This window comes from Prionailurus viverrinus, chromosome D2, assembly GCF_022837055.1.
Source record: "Prionailurus viverrinus isolate Anna chromosome D2, UM_Priviv_1.0, whole genome shotgun sequence".
In the NCBI taxonomy this organism is placed as follows: domain Eukaryota; kingdom Metazoa; phylum Chordata; class Mammalia; order Carnivora; family Felidae; genus Prionailurus; species Prionailurus viverrinus.
The window spans coordinates 62636176-62657526 of NC_062571.1; the positions used below are offsets into that span (position 1 = coordinate 62636176).

General features: G+C 40.3%; 1 protein-coding gene across 10 annotated transcripts in view; it reads right to left on the reverse strand.

Moving 5' to 3' along the window:
* Positions 1-21351, reverse strand: part of STN1 (STN1 subunit of CST complex) — a 46156-nt gene that overhangs the window by 17760 nt on the left and 7045 nt on the right. For 7 of the 10 annotated variants that reach the window (XM_047826027.1, XM_047826029.1, XM_047826028.1 and 4 more), the window contains exons 3-7: positions 21028-21123; positions 14869-14937; positions 9447-9620; positions 8596-8710; positions 4436-4610 (exon numbers count right to left, since the gene is read on the reverse strand). In XM_047826027.1, coding sequence (XP_047681983.1) covers positions 4436-4610; positions 8596-8710; positions 9447-9620; positions 14869-14937; positions 21028-21123 — 629 coding nt within the window. The remainder of the gene's footprint in view (positions 1-4435; positions 4611-8595; positions 8711-9446; positions 9621-14868; positions 14938-21027; positions 21124-21351) is intronic. The other 3 variants (XM_047826030.1, XM_047826033.1, XM_047826032.1) reach the window with 3 other exon arrangements.

Here is a 21351-nt window from a genome sequence, read left to right on the forward strand (position 1 = left end):
TCCCACAGATGCTAAAGAGAGAACGTGCTTGTGATTTGCTGATGACATTTCCTCCAAGTGACTGGAAAGGAAAGAAACCCCCAACGGCCTCGAGCATTCATAACTGCATCCCTAAAGAAACACTCTCTTTCTAGAAGAGGCCTTCTAAAGAGGCACTGTTTTAATCTAAAGGATCCTAGTGATGGTACACAGATATGCTCCCCTGGGCTGAAGAGGACAGTCTAACATTCTTAATTAATATTCAACAAGCTAGAGCACCTGATCATTAGAATATTAGGGCCTAAAAAGTTAACAAACATTCCAGGTTACAACAGCACCCATTCTCTGAAGGCAGAATAAGGCCAACAACTATGTGATGACTCCCACGGGCAGAAAATCAATCTGTTAGAATAAACATCTTACCTAGCAATTCTCAGCCATACATCTTTTAATTCAGGGGCGGTGGGGGGGCGGGGAGGGGGGCTTCAGGCAAAGCTGAGTGCCCTTACTTAGGGGAAGCACCGTCAACCCAAAACAGACTCTCCCACAAAACTTCTACAACTGCTCAATCTTCATAATTCTAAGGAAATTCATCTTCTTCAGTCAATTTAATATAAGGACCCTAAGGGTCGAATTTATTACGTCTCTCATCAAGATAGAAATAAACTGGAAACTAAAAATGATTGTTACATGGTTACTGCCATCATTAAAAAGGACTCCTGGTTATCCCCAGCCCACACAGAAAGCTCGGTTCCTCCTCCCAGATTTCAGTAAGCTCAGGCAGCAGGAAGACATGTGCTAGCACCGTGAGATTAAAAGCACAGTTTCAGCTGTGAAGGAGGAGGACCCAACAGAAAAGGCTCTCTGTAAATATAAACAATATGCGAAGCTTCCTTTCCAAAAACATTTGCCTCGGCTGACCTCAAGACATATCTCCCTGCTGGTTATAAAGTCACAGTCTCAAGGGTAAGGCCTCCAATCATCTCTTCTGGCCAGCAGCTTTGCCTGGCCTGGGATTTGTGTCTTTCTTGTCTTTTTCCAAAGAGCAATGACAGGGCTCATCTGATTCAGGAAACCGAAACTGCACAGAGACAAAAACAGTGACTGGTTGACCGTGCTGAGACTTAGCAGGCTTCTCCTAGCCCCAGGTCAGGAACTGGGTGGATCTCTGAAATATATATAGAGTCCTCATTCCCAAACAAACCACATTTATCCAGCTGTCAAAGAAACAATGGTTTTGCAAGGTCTGCTTATCATGTTTCTAGATTTGCTATGAAGGGCCACTATGGAAAAAAAGAAAGGGGGAAAACACTGAAACCCACTCTTCCCTTGCCTCTAAACTATAATGCTATCACAATGATTTTTTTTGTGAAGCTTTCATCTGTATGACAAGAGAAAAGTGCTGAAGGATCTAGGATTTCACCATCACTGTAAAGCATCCTTAGTCTCCCAGGCTCTCTTAAACAGAATTCAATTTAATGACACTGACCTCCCCAGAGTCATGTGAAGGAATAATTCATAATTGATGGAAAAATAGTTTCCAAAGACAAAACAAAGTGCCACATTCATTTCTTTTTCAACATACATGACTGGGCAGACACAAGTTTCTGCTCTAAGCATTTTCAAAAAGATATCATGCCAAAAGTTCCCCACGGTTGTTTTGAATGGAGGAGCCCTCAGAGAATCCTCAAGTCTCTCTGCAGAAGAGTGGGTTCATGGGAAGAATGTGGTCTTTGCTCGGCTTCAAAGTTTCCTTCAGAACACGCCGACAGAGTGGTCAAAAGTGCTAGGAGGCTGACTTGGCAGGGAGCCTCCTCTAAATGACCAAATGGGAAGAAGGTTAATCTTGCTGTCTGCAGACAGCTGGACAGCCCCAACTGCTTAGAAGCAACAGTGGCACAGAACAAAGTGGCCAGTCCCGACCCTCTCCACCTGGCTGTTTCCTGAAACACAATACCTCATCTCTGCGAATGAAATTGTGGGTCACCGGGCACACAGCCTGGTGCCAGGAAGAGATAATTAGGTTCACGAACGAAACTGAGAAGCAGTGGTCATGCCTCGGAGGTCAAGATGAGGACCTGTTACCTGTTCCACCAGAATCACGAGGAATAACTTATGTTACCTATCAGAGCTATTCAAGGCAGCCCTGTTGGGATGGCAAAAGATCGGAAAACTTCCATGCCAGAAATGGAGAGAATGGTTAAATGAATTATGGTACATGTAACAAAAGATTATTATAGTGGCAAATCTATACACATGGCTAGGAAAGGATCTGTAAGACATGCTAGACATGGAAAGCTAGGTACAGATTAGTGTTTAGCATGCCACCAGTTGTGTAAAAAAAAGGGGATAGAACTACTTCTAGTTAACAAATGTACAGACTGTCACTGGAAGAATATTCATGAGACTAGTAATGATACTTATCCCTGGAGAAAGGGGGTAGGAGGGAGGATGGGAAGGAAACTTACTTTTAACTAGATACTTTCAGGGACTATTTAAATTTTTTTAAAAATTTATTTGAGAGAGAGAGAGAGAGAGAGAGAGAGAGAGAGAGAAAGTGAGCCAGCCTGAGCAGGGGAGAGAGGGGCAGAAGGAGAGCGAGAAAGAATCTTAAGCAGGCTCCACACTCAGCACAGAGCCCAACACGGGGCTTGATCCTATGACCCTGGGATCATGACCTGAGCCCAAATCACGAGTCAGACGCTCAACTGACTGAGACACCAGGCGCTCCAGGGACCATTTAAATTTTTAAAAAACTATTCTTTCTTTCAACCAACACATGATTATTAAGAACTTACTTTATAGGACACCTGGGTGGCTCAGTCTGGGTAAAGCATCCAACTCTTGATTTTGGCTCAGGTCTCATGGTTTGTGAGTTTGAGTCCCACATCAGGCTCTGCGCTGACAGTGTGGAGCCTGCTTGGGTTTCTTTCTCTCCTCTCTTTCTCTCTCTCTGCCCCTACCCTGCTCGTGCTCTCTCTCTCAAAATAAATAAACTTTAAAAAAATTAAATAAAAAAAAAAGAACTTACTTTATGGCAGCCCTATTCTAGGCTATGGTTCTAGAGAGCAAAGAACAAGAGAGGCAAGACCTCCACACTTACAGAATTTAAATTCTGGCCGAGGAATAGGCAGGTGCACAAATAAATACCAGTGAGATCCTGAGATATGAAAACACGGTGATAACATAGTAAGGAAGTAGGTGGCTATCAGAGCAAATAGGGAAGACAAGAAGGTGACATTTCCTGGTAGAATCAATAAGATAAGTAAATATAAATTGTGTTACAGCAATAAAAAACCCAAGAATTGCAATGAAAGGGAGCCTAAAACAAAAGTTTCAAGTAATAGCAATTCCAAGTGAATAAGTAAACACCAAACAACTTAAGTTCACCTGAAAAAAAGGGACAGCTCTTTCCTGGAGGAGTAGGAAATTTCTGGCGTGTTCCTAGAAATTTTTACTTATAAACTAGACTGAATACAACTTGGGTCTTTATTCAAACTCTCAAAACATGACAGGTTAACCTTGTTTTGATGAAGAGAGAACAAGTCATTAAAAACCTTTGTTCAGTTCGAGAATCATCCTGCTGATCAATAAATAATCTTGGAAAGATAATTACCTCTTCTCATTTATTTCCCCCTCATTTGGCTCCTGCTTAGATTAAATCCATCTCAGTGAATACAAAGATCTAAGTACTATGAACCTTAGACTTTTTGTTTTTTCCTACCTAAAGATTAAGTTGACTTAAGTGAGATTAAGTGAGGAGGGTAAAAGGGCAGGTGCATATTCTCATTTCAAGTTCTGTTCTGTTCCAGAACAGAAACACTGAATAGGGGCGCCTGGGTGGGTCAGTCAGTTGAGCGTCTGACTTCGGCTCAGGTCACGCTATCACAGCTCATGAGTTCAAGCCCCGCGTCGGGCTCTGTGCTGACAGCTCAGAGCCTGGAACCTGCTTCTGTTTCTGTGTCTCCCTCTCTCTCTGTCCCTAACCCACTCAAATTGTCTCTGTCTCTCTCAAAAATAAATAAAAATTTTTTAAAAATTAAAAAAAAAACATTGAATAGAACCATAACCTCTGTTCTCTGCATTTACCCCGTGAATCTTTTTTTTTTTTTAACTATTTATTTTGAGAGAGAAAGAGCAAGAAAGAGAGAGAGAGAGAGAGAGAGAGCACATGTGCACATGTGAGTAGGGGAGGGGCAGAGAGAGAGTGGGAGAGAGAATCCCAAGCAGGCCCCACGTTGTCAGTGCAGAGCCAACCTGGGGCTCAAACCCATGAACCTTGAGATCATGCCGTGACCTGAAATCAAGAGTTGGACGCTTAACCGAATGAGCCACCCCGACGGTAAGTGCTCCCCTACCCTCTGAGTCTTAATGTCGCAGTCATGTTCCCCCACACCCTTCAGCTGCAGACATGGGACAGGGGACTTGAATTCTCACATGGGCATGCTGCACTTACCTGCTCAGAGCAGGAGCTGTGAGTCACAGGCTGACTGGCCAGGGACAGCAGAGATTCCACAGTTTCCAATTCCTGCCGGTAAAAGGTTTGTACTTTGTTCTCCACGAGGAATTCTTTGGCTTTTTCACTCAGCAAACATGTGAGATTGGCAAGGTCCAGGGCACTTGGATTGCTGCTAGGGGAAAGTTTTTAAAAGCCTTGCAGAGAACTATCACCTTTGTTTCTTTTTTGGTGTGCATAAAATAGAAACCCAGCGAGGAAATGCAACGTTATACGGATGTTTGTTTCAGTGGTTGATTGAAGTATAGCTGACCAAGATGCTATATGAATTTAAGGTGTACAACATAGCAATGACCAAGTCTATACTATGCTACATTCACAAGTGTGGCTACCATCTGTCCCCATATAATGCTATTACAATACCACTGACTATATTCCCTATGCTGTATCTTTTATCCTCGTGACTTCTTCCATAACCCAAAGCCTGTATCTCCTACTTTTCTTCACCCATTTTGTCCATCCCCCCTGTGAAGGACACTTAGGTTGCTTTCATATCTTGGCTACTATAAATAATGCTGCCATAAACATAGGAGTGCTTATGTCTTTTTTAACTAGTGTTTTTCTTTTCTTTGGGTAAATATCCAATAGTGGAATTACTGGCTCATATGGTATGTCTATTTTTAATTTTTTTATTTTTAAACTCTTCCCCATTGTATATTCTTGCCTCCTTTGTTATAGATTGAGGATAGAAACATGGATTTATTCCTGGGCTCTTTATTCTGTTTCATTGATCTATGTGTCTATTTTTGTGTCAGTATCATACTCTTTTGATTACTATAGCTTTGTAGCGTATCTTGGAATCTGGGATTGTGTAACCTTAAGCTTTGCTCTTTTTTTCTCAATGTTGCTTTGGCTACTTGGGGTCTTTTGTGGTTCAGTACAAATTCTAAGATTATGTGTTCTTTGAAAAATGCTGTTAGCATTTTTATAGGGAATGTGTTGAATCTGTAGATTGCTTTGGGTAGTAGAGACATTATTAACAATATTAATTCTTCCAATCCATGAGCAAGGAATATCTTTTCATTTGTTTCAGCTTCAATGTCTTTCATCAAAGTTTTATAGTTTCCAGAGTACAGGTCTTTCACCTCCTTGGTTAAGTTTATTCCTAGGTATTTTCTTCTTTTTGGTGCAATTGAAAATGGAATTGTTTTCTTAATTTTTCTTTCTGCTACTTTGTTATTAGTGTATAAAAATACAACCAATTTCTGTGTATTAACTGTGCATACTGCAACTTTATTGAATTCATTTATCAGTTCTAATAATTTGTTTTGGTGGAATCTTTAAAATTTTCTATGTATAGTATCATGTCATCTGCAAATAGTGACAGTTTAACTTTTTCCTTACCATACCAATTTGGATGCCTTTTATTTTTTTTTCTTGTTTGACTGCTGTGGCTAGAACTTTTAATACTATGTTGAATAAATGTGGCAACAGTGGACTTCTTTGTTCCTGTTCCTGATGTTAGAGGAGAAACTCTATTTTCCACCAATAAGCATGATGTTAGCTGTGGGTTTTTCATGTGTGGCCTTTACTATGCTATGTTCCGTCTCAAAGTGTTGTTGAGAGTTTTTATCATGAATGGACGTTGAATTTTGCCAAATGCTTTTTCTACATCTACTGAGATGATTATGTGATTTTTGTCCTTTGTTGATGTGCCATGTTGATTGACTTGTGAATATTAAACTATCCTTGCATTCCCAGAATAAATCCCACATGATCATGGTCGAATGATCCTTTTAATGTACTGTTAAGTGCAGTTTGTTAGTTTTTTTTAAGTTCATTTATTTATTTTTGAGAGAGAGAGCAAGCAAGCAGGTAAGGGGCAGAGAGAGAGGGAGAGAGAGAATCTCAAGCAGGCTCTGCACTGTCAGTGTGGAGCCCAATGTGGGGCTTGAACTCATAAACCATGAGATCATGACCTGAGCCAAAATCAAGAATCGGATGCTTGCTTAATTGACTGAACCATTCAAGCGCCCCGAGTTTGCTAATATTTTGTTGAGGATTGTTGTATGTATGTTGATCACAACTATAGGCCAGTAGTTTTTTGTAGTGTGTCTGGTTTTGGTGTCAGAGTAATGCTGGCCTCATAGGATATATTTGGAAGCTTTCCTTCCTCTTCTGTTCTCTGGCATAGTTTGAGGAGAACAGGTATTAACGCTTTCTTAAATGTTTGGTAGAATTCACCTGTGAATCCATCTGGTCATACACTTCTGTTTGTTGGGAGTTTTTGATTACTGATTCAAATTTGTTACTGGTAATTGGTCTATTCAATAATAATGCTTGTTTTTGACATAAAGGGCAATTCATGCAGTAAGCACTGTGTGGTTGTTTAAAAGGATCAGGCAGGGGCGCCTGGGTGGCGCAGTCGGTTAAGCGTCTGACTTCAGCCAGGTCACAATCTCGCGGTCCGTGAGTTCGAGCCCCGTGTCAGGCTCTGGGCTGATGGCTCAGAGCCTGGAGCCTGTTTCCGATTCTGTGTCTCCCTCTCTCTCTGCCCCTCCCCCGTTCATGCTCTGTCTCTCTCTGTCCCAAAAATAAATAAACGTTGAAAAAAAAATTTTTTTTAAATAAATAAATAAAAAAAAATAAAAGGATCAGGCAGGACTACAGGAACTATGATATTCATGAGATTTTGAAAAAAAAATGTCAATCTGCCAAATAGCATATATAATATAGGTACAGTCCCATTTTTATAAAAAAACAAATGAGAACCCATAAAATATATGAGTGAATATTCATGCTTGTATATGCACATAAGAAGAAAGTTTAAAAGGATACACATCAACCTATGCACAGCGGTAACCTCCGGACGATGGTACTGCGGCAGACAGGAAAATGAGGAAACTTTCACTTTTTACGGGTCTGCAGTTTGGGTTGTTTTTTTTTTTAAGTTTTATTTATTTATTTTGAGAGAGAGAGATCACAAGTGAGGGTGGGGCAAGAGAGAGGAAGGGGGAGGGGGAGGGAGGGAGGGAGGGAGAGGGAGAGGGAGAGAGAGGGGGAGAGTGAGGGGGAGAGAGAGGGGGAGAGAGAGAGAAAGAGAGAGAGAGAGAATCCCAAGCAGGCTCTATGCTGCCAATGCAGAGCCTGACACGAGACTCGAATTCATGAACCGTTAGATCACAACCAGAGCTGAAACCAAGAGTCAGACGGACATTTAACCAACTGAGCCACTAAGGTGCCCAGTTTTTTGTTTTTTTTTTTTATGTAAGGGTTTTTTAAATGTAATATATACACATGAAAAAAATTAAAAGGTACACAGTGAAAGTCTCCTTTTTATCCTGTTTCAGTTCCCACCCTTAGGCGGCCACTGTTCCTAGTTTTCTGGCTCCCCTCAGGGTTCTTGGATGCACACACTAATGGGTATGAATATATCCTTGCTCCTCCTGGCTCTTTTTCACCCCTGCACAAAAGAGTAAAATCATCCCTGGTTGGGAATGATGGGTTTCATTTTTTTATAGTTTTTTGTTATAATGTGCCACAGTATTCTTTTTAAAAAATTTTTTTTAATGTTTATTTTTGAGAGAAAGAGAGACAGAATGTGAGTGGGGGAGGGGCAGAGCGAGGGGGAGACAGAGAATCTGAAGCATGCTCCAGGCTCTGAGCTGTCAGCATAGAGCCTGACACGGGGCTTGAACTCACTAACAGTGAGATCATGACCGGAGCTGAAGTCGGACACTCAACCGACTGAGCCACCCAGGCGCCCCCACAGTGTAGTGTTCGGATTGTGATGTTTCATTGCAGCTCTCTTTAGGTTTCCTACCTTGGCGCTCATTGAGCTTTACAGTTTTCTGCATACTTGGAAAAACCTCATCAGTTATTTCTTCAAATACATTTTCTCTGCTCCCTGTCCTCCTTCTGGGACTCTGATTACACGTACATTTTCTCACAACCACCTTAGAATATGTGTACTATTATTATCTTCACTTTGCAGATACGAAAATTAAGGCATATAGCGAGTAAGCAGACTTGCCCAGAGACCCTCAGTGAGTAAGCAGATGGTTCAGGATTTGAACCCAGACCCACCCCAGCATCTGGGATCCCACTGCTTGGCCTTATTGCCATTGTCACATCTCTAGCAGTGAAAGGCCACAGCTTACCTTTCTTGCTCTAGGGCTGGGCTCTGGAAAGGCTGGTCATAAACTTTCCTGTAGATACTGGGCAGCTCAAGCATCCTTGCAATTTGTATGTTGCACACTGGATCATCCACTTTATCTAACAAGCCATGGGGGAAAATATGCCAGAGAAATTATAATGAGATCAGGTCTTTCCCATGTCCAAATTGTTGCTAGGTGCCCAGGGGATCTCCCTCCCTATGTGTGCCCAGGGAGCATACATTCTAGATGCACTAAACGATTCCTCCTTATCCTTTGAGAGGACATGCAATGCACTTAGCATCCCAGGCTTGGCCAGGAGCAGACTAGAACCAGGGAAAGTATGTTTGCTTTTTCACTCATCTGTTTCAATGGCAGACAACAGGGGCTAGCCTTGGGATTTCCAAACCAAAATCAACCAGAGCACTGCAAAGGGTATCACTTAGAGGATGTGGGACGATCATATTTCTCATCAGCTGTTTTCCTTCAAAGTTAATGGACTCAATGGTGTTTCAGAAATCTCCATCATTTTAAGGAATATGAACACTCTGCCCTAAATAGATTGACACTTAGAACTTCAAAGTACTTTATTATGTTACCCAAATAAATTTTCCAGACATATATAATAAATCATTTATTTTCTTCCCCAATTTGTAGTTACCTCTCTTCAAAATAAAGAAATGCTGCTTTTGTAAAGAAAGCATGTTATGAAATATAATTTCCCAGAGTTACATTTTTTAATCTGAACTTTTTAGGAGTTTGACTTTTAGCTAATCCAGAGTTTAGTAGCTAACCCACAGTTTACTGGACACACACCCAGAATAACAACCAATGTGGCAGAAATTACTTGAGCTTACAATAAGTAGTGACACGAATTTCTCGTTCTTCTCTGTATGTGTGGATATAACCTCTGATTTGGATAATGTCCCCAATTTCTATCTTTGTTCTCTGCTCAATGGTCTCTTGCAGCTTCTTAAGCTGTGAGGTTAAGTTCAGCTCCCCTATAGTTGGACCACCTGTCGTTAATAGGGCTAGAAGAAAAGAGACAAATGCATAACACAATCACTCCACCACATTTGTGAGGTAGTTTTGGGGAAAGACCAACATATCTATTCATTCTATTTCTGATTAGTTGCTCTACCGCACAAAATCTATGTAACCTTCTGAAGTCCTCTGCTGAATAGAAGGCATAAGTTGTAATTATTCAGAAGTAGGGTGGAAGGAAGGGAGTCTAGAAGGCCTGATAAATCCAAGTGAGTGAGTACTGGCGTGGCTCCATTCTCACTCCTACCCCTGCATCGCCAGTGCAGTCAAAGGGCTCTACATGGTCCTGAGCTGAATTCTGTATGAGTTCAGCCGGGCTTGGTGGCAACAGCTCTAAGGCCGGGGTGCCTCAGTTGAAGCATCTGACTTCGGCTCAGGTCATGATCTTGCCATTTGTGAATTTGAGCCATGTGTCGGGCTCTGTGCTGACAGTTTGGAGCTTGGAGTCTTCTTTGGATTCTGTCTCTCCTTCTTCTCTCTGCCCCTCCCCCCCCCTCAAAAATAAACATCAAAAAAAAATTTAAAGTGTGCGTGCAGGAAGACAAGTCTGGCATAGAAGGAATAGGGCCCATGAGTCTTCATTTGCAGTTCTGTTTATGGGGAAGGCAAATGTGCCTCAGGCTGATTTCCCACCTAGGTGCTCAACACCCCAATCTCTCACTCTTACCTCTCATCTTTGTTGGGTAACTGGGGTAATCTCTCTCTCTCTCTCTCTCTCTCTCTCTCTCTCTCTCTCATACAACTGCATGGTGAAAAGAACCCAATGCACATTCAATTCTAAATACTTTCTATCACTTAAGTTTAATTTCAAATTGTAAGAGTTAAATAATAAGCATAGCCATGAATATTTGGGTACTGTAGGTGCTATTCTAAGGAATTTACAATGGATTAGCACATCTAATCCTCACAACTATACCTATTTATTATTAGCCCCATTTTATAGATGAGGAAACAGAGCCACAGAGGTCAAGCAACTTGCCCAAAGTAAAACAACTAGTTAGCAACCAAGCTGGAGTTTTAACTCCAGGAGTCTCTGACTCTAGTGCCTTCCTGCTATTCTTTATTCTCTGCTGCCTTCTCCTAAGTATACTCACGTTTCCCAGTTACGGCTAGTGTGTGTGAACAATTCTGTGTTCTCATTTTCTGCCTGGCATAAGTTTAAATTCACACATATCCACAGAATCCACACAACTCTAGCATTTTAAATTATAATCAAGCATTCTGTCATGTTAATATGCCACAGTTCGTTTAGTCTCATTAAATATTTCATTCTCCCTTCCCTTGTATAATTTTTTATTTTGTTTTTTTTTTATCGCTAGCACTGGATGGGACCTAGAGGTCAACACTTGGGTAATGGAGTCAGACAGACCTGGCTGAAATCTCAGTTCATTTCTTAACTAGCTGTGGGACCTTGGGCAGGCTGCTTAACCTCACTGTGCCTCAGTTTCCTCAACTATGAAATGGGGATAACAATGGAGTCCACCTCATATACAGAGTTGTTATATATGATCTAAGTTAACCCTTCCATCATGAGCTTAGCACAATTTCAGATCCACAGGAAATATTCTATAAATGTCAACTATTTGTAAAAATGAACAATTAAGCCCTCTAGACAAAATTATATTGTTTTCTTTGGCGTCTTATTGGGAATTACTGGATAGGAAAGTAAAAACAGGTTTAAGTTCATTACATATGGTCAGAATGTTTGCCAGAAAAAAACAAACCATTCTCTTTTTACAAGGTGTCACCAGCACGCAAGCACATTTGTAGCTCCTATTCTGGCTTCACTTGTTTGGACGTTTAGTACCTTAAAAAAATACGTGGTTCCATGATATTTCATTTTGCTTTTAAACTGCCAGACTTTTTGGGATGAGCACTGGGTGTTGTATGGAAACCAATTTGGCAATAAATTTCATATATTTAAAAATAAATAAATAAATAAATAAAATTTAAAAAATAAAAAATAAAAATAAACTGCCAGACAGGCTATTTTATATATATATACTATATATATATATTTATATATATATGTATATATATAAGATGTATATGTATATGTATGTATGTATATCTATATGTATATATATAAGATGATCTACTCTCTGTATTTCTTTATGTACAGAAATCATCTTATACATTCAATATATTATTCATGTCTTTTGTATACTTTATGTTAACTTCTGAAAAACTGGGGGGGAAGCTTTATCAGTGTGCTGATTATATCCACCCCTCCGCATTCCACTGCTTTTCTATGCTTATTTGACTTTATTTTCCTACATAAAGGTGTGAAAAGATCTTTAGCTTATCCCATTGTCACTGATGATAGTGTTTGGTGCTTTAACAGCTACGGACTTAGGAGAGCTTAACATATATACCCCCATGTTCACGCAATAAATATATAACTTCATCTCCTTATGCCATGTAAGCTGAAAGACAGGGGTCGCAGTTACCTCTTTTGAAAATACTTTCCTCTATCTGAACCAATAACATTTGCTAAATGCTGATGTCTTTCCTGCTGTTGTCTTATTTTAGCTCTGTCATATATTAGCGGTCCTATAATGAGTGAACAAATCTCTCTTTTAGCCTGGTGATCACATTTTCTGCTTTTTAATCTAATACAACTTAGAGAACTGTGGCTTTGTAAAGAGGAAAGGCATTACTTTTCTTGTAGCACATCGACTCTACCAAGGGAAACGGCAACCTCTAGAGCACAGAGCACTTTGTGTATCCAGTAACCAATACCTAGGAATCTAGACGCAATCAGCATTAATGTTACTTAGCTTACTGGGTTTCTTCAGAAAATACCCCAAGTATTACTTTTTAAAAGGTTATTCCATCTGTGTTCCTATTTCTCAAGCCCTCTTCTACTTCGACTGAATTTAAAACACTTGATAACAAATGCTTCATGCAGCACTGCTGAAATAATCAGACTAACGGCTGGTCTGAGAATGAGGCCCAGCGTTCATTTCAATGGTGAGCCGAATTTCTGAAAGGGCTCACGCTCTGTAATTTAGTGAATGTAATGAGACGGCTGGAGCCTGACAGAATTTCATTTTAAAAAGCCTATTCCATCCTGATAGATAAACCCCCTCTAAAATTCTAGTATCAAGGCCAAGCTTTCTTAACTTATCTCCAAAGTTAAGTCCAAATGGTGCACTCAACAGGACATTCATAAGAGTTAATATCATATTCTTATATACCTTAACAGGCTGAAACACGATTTTGACGCAGGCTAAATTTTGTTTAAAAAAATTAGTCTTCATTGGCCACTTTCCAGGGGAAAGCTTTTAAACTGAGGGTAATTAAATGAAAAGGAGAGAAGGGGCTAGTCCAGAACAACTGAAAAATATCTCTTCATATATAACGCGATGAGAATAATTTCCAGGTTTTTTTCCTTGTACTCATACCTTCTTGTTTTTATCCTCAAAGAAATTTCCAATTAAGGCTACCTGCTGTGACTGTTCATCTATTCATCTACTTAGAAATATTTTAAAAATCTCACTCAGTAGCCATTCTATCTTAAAAAATTACTATATAGGAGTTATATAATATTCCTGTGTCATTCTTTAAAAAAAGAGTTGATTTTGAAAATTAAAACAATGTCCAAAACAGGAGTCTACAAGCTACAAGCCATGGGCAAAATCCACCCACAACTTGTTTCTGTAAATAAACTTTTATTGGAACCCAACCATGCCCATTCACCTATGTACTGTGTATGGCTGCTTCTGAGTTACAATGGCAGTACTGAATAGTTGAGGTTCAAAGCACATGGCCCACAAAGCAGAAAACATTTACTAGCTGACTCTGTACAGAAAAAGTCTGCCGCTCCATAGTCTGAAACGAGATTCTGACAACACAAAAACCATAAATCCGCAAGTGATTTTAATACCCTAGACATATATGCAAATTCAAATATCTGATTGTCTTATAGGTTTACTTCTTGCCTGTGAGGCAGCTGCATAAAAACCTGTTGTCTCTTTTAACTTTTATCTACAAAGCTTCCTCTTTTTTTTTTTTTTGGAATGTTTTTATTTATCTTTGAGAGACAGAGAGCACGAGCAGGGGAAGGGCAGAGAGGGGGGTGGACAGAGGATCCAAAGTGGGCTCTGCATTGACAGCAGGGAGTCTGATGTGGGGCTTGAACCCACAAACCGTGAGATCATGACTTGAGCCAAAGCCGGACACTCAACCAACTGAGCCACCCAGGTGCCCCATATCTACAAAGCTTCCTAAGCAAATTAGTGCCAATGGTTAAGATGTTCCCAAATTAGGAAATGGAATACTGAAGTTATATGAAACTGATGGCCATATTCCAAACGTAAATATGTCAGAAAGTTAAGCAAAGGAGCATTCCACTGGTTGGGACAGTCAAACTAGGAAGCTGAGATTCGGACAGGTGACGGCAAAGAGGAAAGGCACCACACATCACTGAAGGAGACAGATGCCAGAAGTTAGATGTTATAGCAGGCAATATTTAGTGATAACCCCACTGTATACGGCACCATGCCGTGTATGTTATAAAACAGAAAAACAAGGTCCCAGTTTCTGTAGCTCCTCTAGAACCAAAAATGATCATCAGTTCTGCCTACCATTTTTTGATATTATAAACTTAACTTAAAAAACAAGTAAGAACTATTAAAATATACTCAAGGAATTCCAAATGGTATTTCAGTTACAGTCAATGTGTTCAATATATGATTTTAAAGTTTCTTTTCAGTTTATATAATTGAGCTAACTTCAAAGGAATTCTATCTTGCCTTCTCATCAACGTTAGAATTCCTGGTATATTTGAGATTTCAGAAAATCTGGATCATGGCAGCACAGAGTTAGTGGCAATCATGTACGAGGAAAAGTCTTCAAAACCTTCTTTGGTTAAGGGATATGCCTGGAGCAAGGGGGTTCTGACCTGACTGGCAAATAAGCTAAAACATCTCGACTCACATAATAGCTGCCACGGTAAAAATGAAACGCTGGAATTCCCAGCAGCCACGTCACACTCCTGCAGGCTCAGGAGGAAGTGAGCACTAAAGAGAAGGGAGAAACAAACACAACTAGCTCTTCTAGGATATTAGTCTGCACAGTAGCCAGAGCTCCGGGCACAGCGCTCCGAGCTGATCAACAGAATTCACCAGCGGATAAATGTGAAAATTTAACCCTACAGCTGTTGTGATGAACCACCTTGAGTAAAAACCATTGGTTAGCTGAAAAGTAAACCAGTGTGTCACATAAAAGTACCTGAGGAAGACTCGGTATTGTTCGACTTTTTCCAGCAGATGCAGTTTATAACTCCAGTGCTGTCATCCACTGCAAGAGAAGCATAAAAGGGTAGAAGAGAGATCTGGGCACTGCTAGTGAATCAGTACACCGACACTGGATTTTGCCATACCAAAAAATGACATTTTTCAATAGCCTGCTTGGTCAAACCCTTATAAAACTCTCCTACTTAAAAAAAAAACTTTTTAAAATATTTATTTATTTTTCAGAGACAGAGAGAGACAGAACATGAGCAGGGGAGGGGCAGAGTGAGAGGGAGACACAGATTCTGACGCAGGCTCCAGGCTCTGAGCTGTCAGCACAGAGCCCAATGCGGGGCTCGAACCCACGAACAGCGAGATCATCACCTGAGCCGAAGTCGGACGCTTAACCGACTGAGCCACCCAGGTGCCCCTCCTTCTATTTTTAGAAGTAACCTCTCACAGTATGCCAAGGAGTTAAAACTGCTTGTCTGCACATGCTGATGTAAAACATGATCCTAACAGGATGTAGTCAACACTTTACTTCCCCTGCCTCAAGGGTACTGATGATTAATGATTTTAAGTTTATTTATTTTGAGAGAGAGGGAGAGAGAAAGAGAGAGAGAGAGAGAAAGAGAACACGTGCACACAAGCGGTGGGAGGGGCAGAGAGAAGGAGACACAGAATCCCAAGCAGGCTCTGTGCCAACAGTGCATAGCCTGATGTAGGGCTTGAACCCAGGAACAGTGAGATCATGAGCTGAGCCGTAGTTGGATGCTTAACCAACTGAGCCACTCAGGTGCTCCAAGGGTACTGATGATTCTTGACCACACCTCTCCTAAAAATGGGGTCCTCAGGAAGTTAAGTACAAAAATCTCAATGAATGCAACATGCAAAAGCGGCCTTGCTCTCCCACCGTGAAACAAGGCAGCGCTGACATGGTCTGTGGTGAGAGGCACTTAGAGGGTAGTCTTCTTCTCTCACCATTTGCTCTCTCATGAGCTCTATGATTTACCAAGACAGACCACCCCAAATATTCTGACATGGACTTCTCTTTGTGAACAAACTTCTGCCCAGTCCTTAACACTGCAGGGGATGTAAGGAAAGCCAAGTATATTGCAGAAGGGCAAAGTTTTATTTTCATAATGGCAAATAATTCTATCTTGTTCACATAAATAATTTTGGCTTATTTTATCCTTAATGAAACACACACACACACACACACACACACACACACACACACACACAGAATTCCCACTGCACTTGAATTTATAACTGCAGAGAAACTGGAAATGCTTGCTATGGGATGACAGGTGTTTCCTCTTCGTCTAATTTCTGAAAAACTCAGAAAAGAGATCAGTGGGCTTAATGATTTTCTAGAAAATCACCAGCAAGGCTGTTATAAAAGCCCATGTAATATAGAACATAATGCAAATTTTTTTATTGCTGGTTTAAATCTGTGTTGAAAGCAGAAGCCAAGAATACTTCTTACATGAAAATAAATTCTGGATGGATTTTATTAAATGTAAAACAGGTGAACTTAAAATGAGAGAAGAAAATATGGGTAAATACTTTTGAACTTTGTGCTTATAGTTGGTGGGGGGATTCTTTAAGCAAACCTGAAAATCAGAGCTCATTTTTAAAGGTCTGATATATATGACCAACTAATAATTAATACTGTACAGCAATTTTCCAAATGATAGGGCCAGTGTCTTAATATATAAGGAGCTCATACAAATGAATAAAGAACAAGACCACCAGAGAAAAAATGGCAAAAAAAAAGAATATGCAATTCACAGAAGATATAAAAATGGCCAATAAACGTGTCAGTACACTAAATTCATTAGTTACCAGAAAAAGAACAAACATAATGTCTCAATTACTAGAATAACAAATATTAAAAAATACTGATACCCTTGCTGTTTCAAAGAGACACATGCACCCCAATGTTTATAGCAGCACTATCAACAATAGCCAAAGTATGGAAAGAGCCCAAATGTCCATCGATGGATGAGTGGATAAAGATGTGGTATATATATACTATGGAGTATTACTCGGCAATCAAAAAGAATGAAATCTTGCCATTTGCAACTACGTGGATGGAACTAGAAGGTATTATGCTGCTAAGCGAAATTAGTAAGTCAGGGAAAGACAAACATCATATGACTTCGCTCATATGAGGACTTTAAGACACAGAATGGATGAACATAAGGGAAGGGAAGCAAAAATAATATAAAAACAGGGAGGGGAACAAAACATAAGAGACTCTTAAATATGGAGAACAAACAGAGGAACAAACAGAGGTTACTGGAGGGGTTGTAGAAGGGGGGATGGGCTAAATGGGTAAGGGGCATTAAGGAATCTACTCCTGAAATCATTGTTGCACTATATGCTAACTAATTTGGATGTAAATTTAAAAAAATTGTTTTTAAATACTGATATACCCTCACATTCTGTTAGTGGAAGTGTAAATTCATATCAAATTTCTAAAGAGCAAGTTGGGAAACCAGTTGAATTTTTAAATGTATATATCCTCTGACTTCGTGATTACTTCTAGAAATTTATGCTGGGGAGAAAAACAGAGTAAGTACCCAGATTTATACATCTTGTATAAGGCCGTTTGTTGCAACATTGTTTATAATACTGGAAGTTGGGTGGCTCAGTCAGTTGAGCGACCAACTTCGCTCAGGTCATGATCTCACAGTTTGTGGGTTCAGGCCCCTCATTGGGTTCTGCACTGGCAGCTCAGGTTGGGTTCTGTGCTGGGAGCTCAGAGCCTGGAGCCTGCTTCGGAATCTGTGTCTCCTTCTCTCTCTCTGCCTCTCCCCGGCTTGCACTCTCTCTCAAAAATGAATAAACATTAAAAAAAAAATTTTTTTTTAATGAATTACAATGGCATAGCATATGGAGGTAAAAAGTTATAATGAAGATTTATGTTCACTGCTGTTAAAAGATATCCATGCCTCATTTTAGCAAAGAAATCTTATATAATATTTTTTTAAGTTTATTTATTATTTTGTGAGAGACAGAACACAATAGGGGGAGGGGCAGAGAGGGAGAGAGAATCCCAAGCAGGTTCTGTGCAGCCAGCATGAGCCTGAAGTGGGGCTCAAACTCATGAAACCCTGAGATCAGGACATAAGCTGAAATCAAGAGTCGCAGACGCACAACTAACTGAGCCACCCAAGAGCACCAAGAAATCTCATATATAATCTAATTCACATAAAATGTTAAATAGTGTACTTTGACAGAAATTATTTTAAGACTTTAAAATGATAATAGCAGTTTCTTTTGGAGCATAGGAAAGGGACTCCACGTTGAACGTACATGCTCACTGTAAGCCTCATTTCAGAAATATTGAGAGAGAAATATGCATAACAGCTCAAGGAAATAAGACATATATATATTTCTCCAATATTAGGAACATGTAAAACTATTAGGAAGGATGTTCACCCAAACGTTGGCATTGTTTTTATCTTATTTATAGGGTTTTACATGACTTTAATGTACTTCAGTAAAATTTAGTCTAATTTGAAATTTTATTTTATAATGAATATCATCTTAAAATCAATAAGGAAATTCTGAATTAAAAAATTGTTTGACACCTCTAGGCACACTACTTCTCTGGCCAGTGACAAATCTTGGTTTATCACGTAGTGTAAAAAATATTAGCACATGAACACTTGTTCTAGGATGTGTGAGCACACTGACTGCAGCCTCTCCAGGACTCTTGGTCTGAACTTAAACTACTGCCAAGTGCTCTGGGCACTGCCACCAAACCCTCTGACCTTCTGGTTTGTAACCTCTCCTGGAGGGTGCTGCTCCCCGGCAGTGTAAGGTCTGGCTGCTGGAATGCCCTGGTAGGGGAGCCCCCTTACAGTGCTGCACAACGTGCTCCCCCATTCGCCTGGGTCGCTGGCCTTTTGTTTCAGCAGTGGAATGAGTCAGCGACAGCAGGAAACACCCCCAGCACAGGCCTGTAGTGAGTCAGGTGGAGCAGGACCCAGTACAGCAGGGAGTGGCTGCCTGGCAGGTGGCCCGAAAGCCAAGATGGCCCTAGGACAGCAGGGAGGGTGCAGCTCTCCCTTGAACAGGCCTCACAAGAGTTAAAGTCACAAAAGCATTTCTACTCTCAGTTACCTCAACCCTCAGATGCTTTTCATTTTCCCATAGCCCACAGATGGGTCCTGTTCTCGTAACATTCATTCTAAAGAAACTGTTTATTGGGGAAGAGTCAAACATATCACCTTCATCTTGTTTTAAACTCCCAACCTCTACATAGTTTCCATCCCAGACCCCATGAGAAGGGGAGGAGCTTGGGAAGCCCAACCTATCCTAACAATAAAGCATGTTGTACCCAGCAAAAACAGAAACAAAAACAAAAAAAGCAGATGAAGTTGGTTTTTGGGGGGAGGGTGAGCTGATGGGGGAGAGAAAAATCAAATTGAGTTATATGGAGATACATGGCTCACTGGAGTCAGTAAATAGATTGGATCTATAAATCTCCATCAGTGGAACCTTGAGCAAATGACTGGACCTTATTTTTCTCATCTCCAAAACGGAAAGAACGTCTGTCCTTACTATTTCAAATGATTAGGGGGAGAATAACACCATGTACATGAAAATGCTTTGTAAACTGAAACTACCATTTCATCACTGATATTTGGAGAGGTAGTACTTTATTATACTACAGAAAATGCACTTGCCCACAGCTGAGTATGCTGTAGAAAATTGGTGGATGTTTGTTGAATTGTCTGGAGAAAAACAGAATGAATACCTTTGGTAAAATAAAGGAGAGAAGAGATCCAATATGGGGATGCCTGACAAGATGATCTATTTTAAAGTTTAAAAAATATATATATGCTGGGCAAAAGCAGAGGGCATGAGGAAACTCATCTCTCACATGTTATTTTATAAGCAGGAGACTGTCACATTCAGAGAAATGAATACCTGTTGAAGAAAGGCAATGATATTGTTACCTATACATTAGCTATCATACACAGACTGCCAGTGAAATGGTGGCAGTCAACTTGTTCAACTGCCTTCTGTCTCTCCACAAGGAGAGCAGGAACACAAATCCAAGGCAGCACACCAGAAAGCAACAACGCCAATTACAGCAAAGATTTGGAATCCGAAGTTAAGCTTCCCACTAAATATCTAGGTTGGCCTCCTAGCTGCAGAGACTCTGAGAGTTGCACAAGGCAACAGATGAAAATGCTTACATTAAACTCAATGAAAAAAAATCAAGACCCACGACACTAATTGCTGCTGTCCAAACTATAGAAATCCTTCATTTGGTTTCCATCATCATGAGGGGAGGGAAATTTTATGATAACAGATATTCACCCCTGAGTACCAAAAGGCTTTTATTAAGAAAAGATTTATTTTCAAGTAATTTCCATGCCCAACATGGGGCTTGAACCCACAACCCCGAGATCAAGAGTCACATGCTCCATCGACTGAGCCAGCCAGGCACCTCCCCAGGAGACTTTTTAAAAATACTGTTCTGGGGGCACCTGGGTGGCTCAGTCAGTTGAGCATCCAGCTTCAGCCCAGGTCATGATCTCAAGGTTCATGAATTTGAGCCCCACATCGGGCTTGCTGCTGTCAGCCTGTCAGCACAGGACCTGCTTCAGATCATTTGACCCCCCACTCTCCCTCTGCCCCTCCCCTGCTTACGATCTCTCTTACAAAAAATAAATAAAACATTAAAAAAAATACTGTTCTGGATACAAATCTTATTATTTTTATACTTATCTTCTTAAAGAGTCTATTTTAACATTAATCTGGCCTTTTTTATTTTTAAAGGTACCAATATAAACATTTGTTACCATCCTTTGCCATTTATAGCTATGCTCTCAGGTATCAGGTATCTAACCTTGATCATCCAGAGATCCTAGACTGTCATATTTCAATTCTTCCACCTCCAAACTCCCCATCAGCTGTCACGTGAAAGTATGCATCAGTGTCATTCTTACTTTTTGAGTCACTTTACACTTGGTCCATGTCAGTGGCCCCAAGGGGCTCCTAATAAAGGACAAGTGCGTGGGCTCTGTGAGAGTCCCCAGCTGCTCTGAAAGGCTAGGGTTGCTTGATATTCAGTGTTCCACTAAGTGGGGTCCTTTCACATAAACTCAGTGTTGGGCACAATTGTTCTTACCTCCATAGCTGTAGAAAGTATCCTTTTCTCTTCTTCCAATTACAGTTCCCAAGATCTCCACCTGTTTTATTGGATGCCCATTGTAAAAAAATACTCCTAAAATTAAAAAAAAAAAAAAAAAAATCAGCCCTTGACAAATGGCAAGCCCCAAGAAATTCAAATGTCTTTTCCTTAAGGGTTCTAAGTAGAAAGTTTGCCTTTACTGAAGCCTGTAGTAATGTAGAAAAGAGAAAACCAATGTTGCCCAACTAGATCTGGTTAATCTTCTTTCCACTTGTGAAAATGAAATGTGCATCCTTGTGGACCTCTCACAAGGAGCATGAA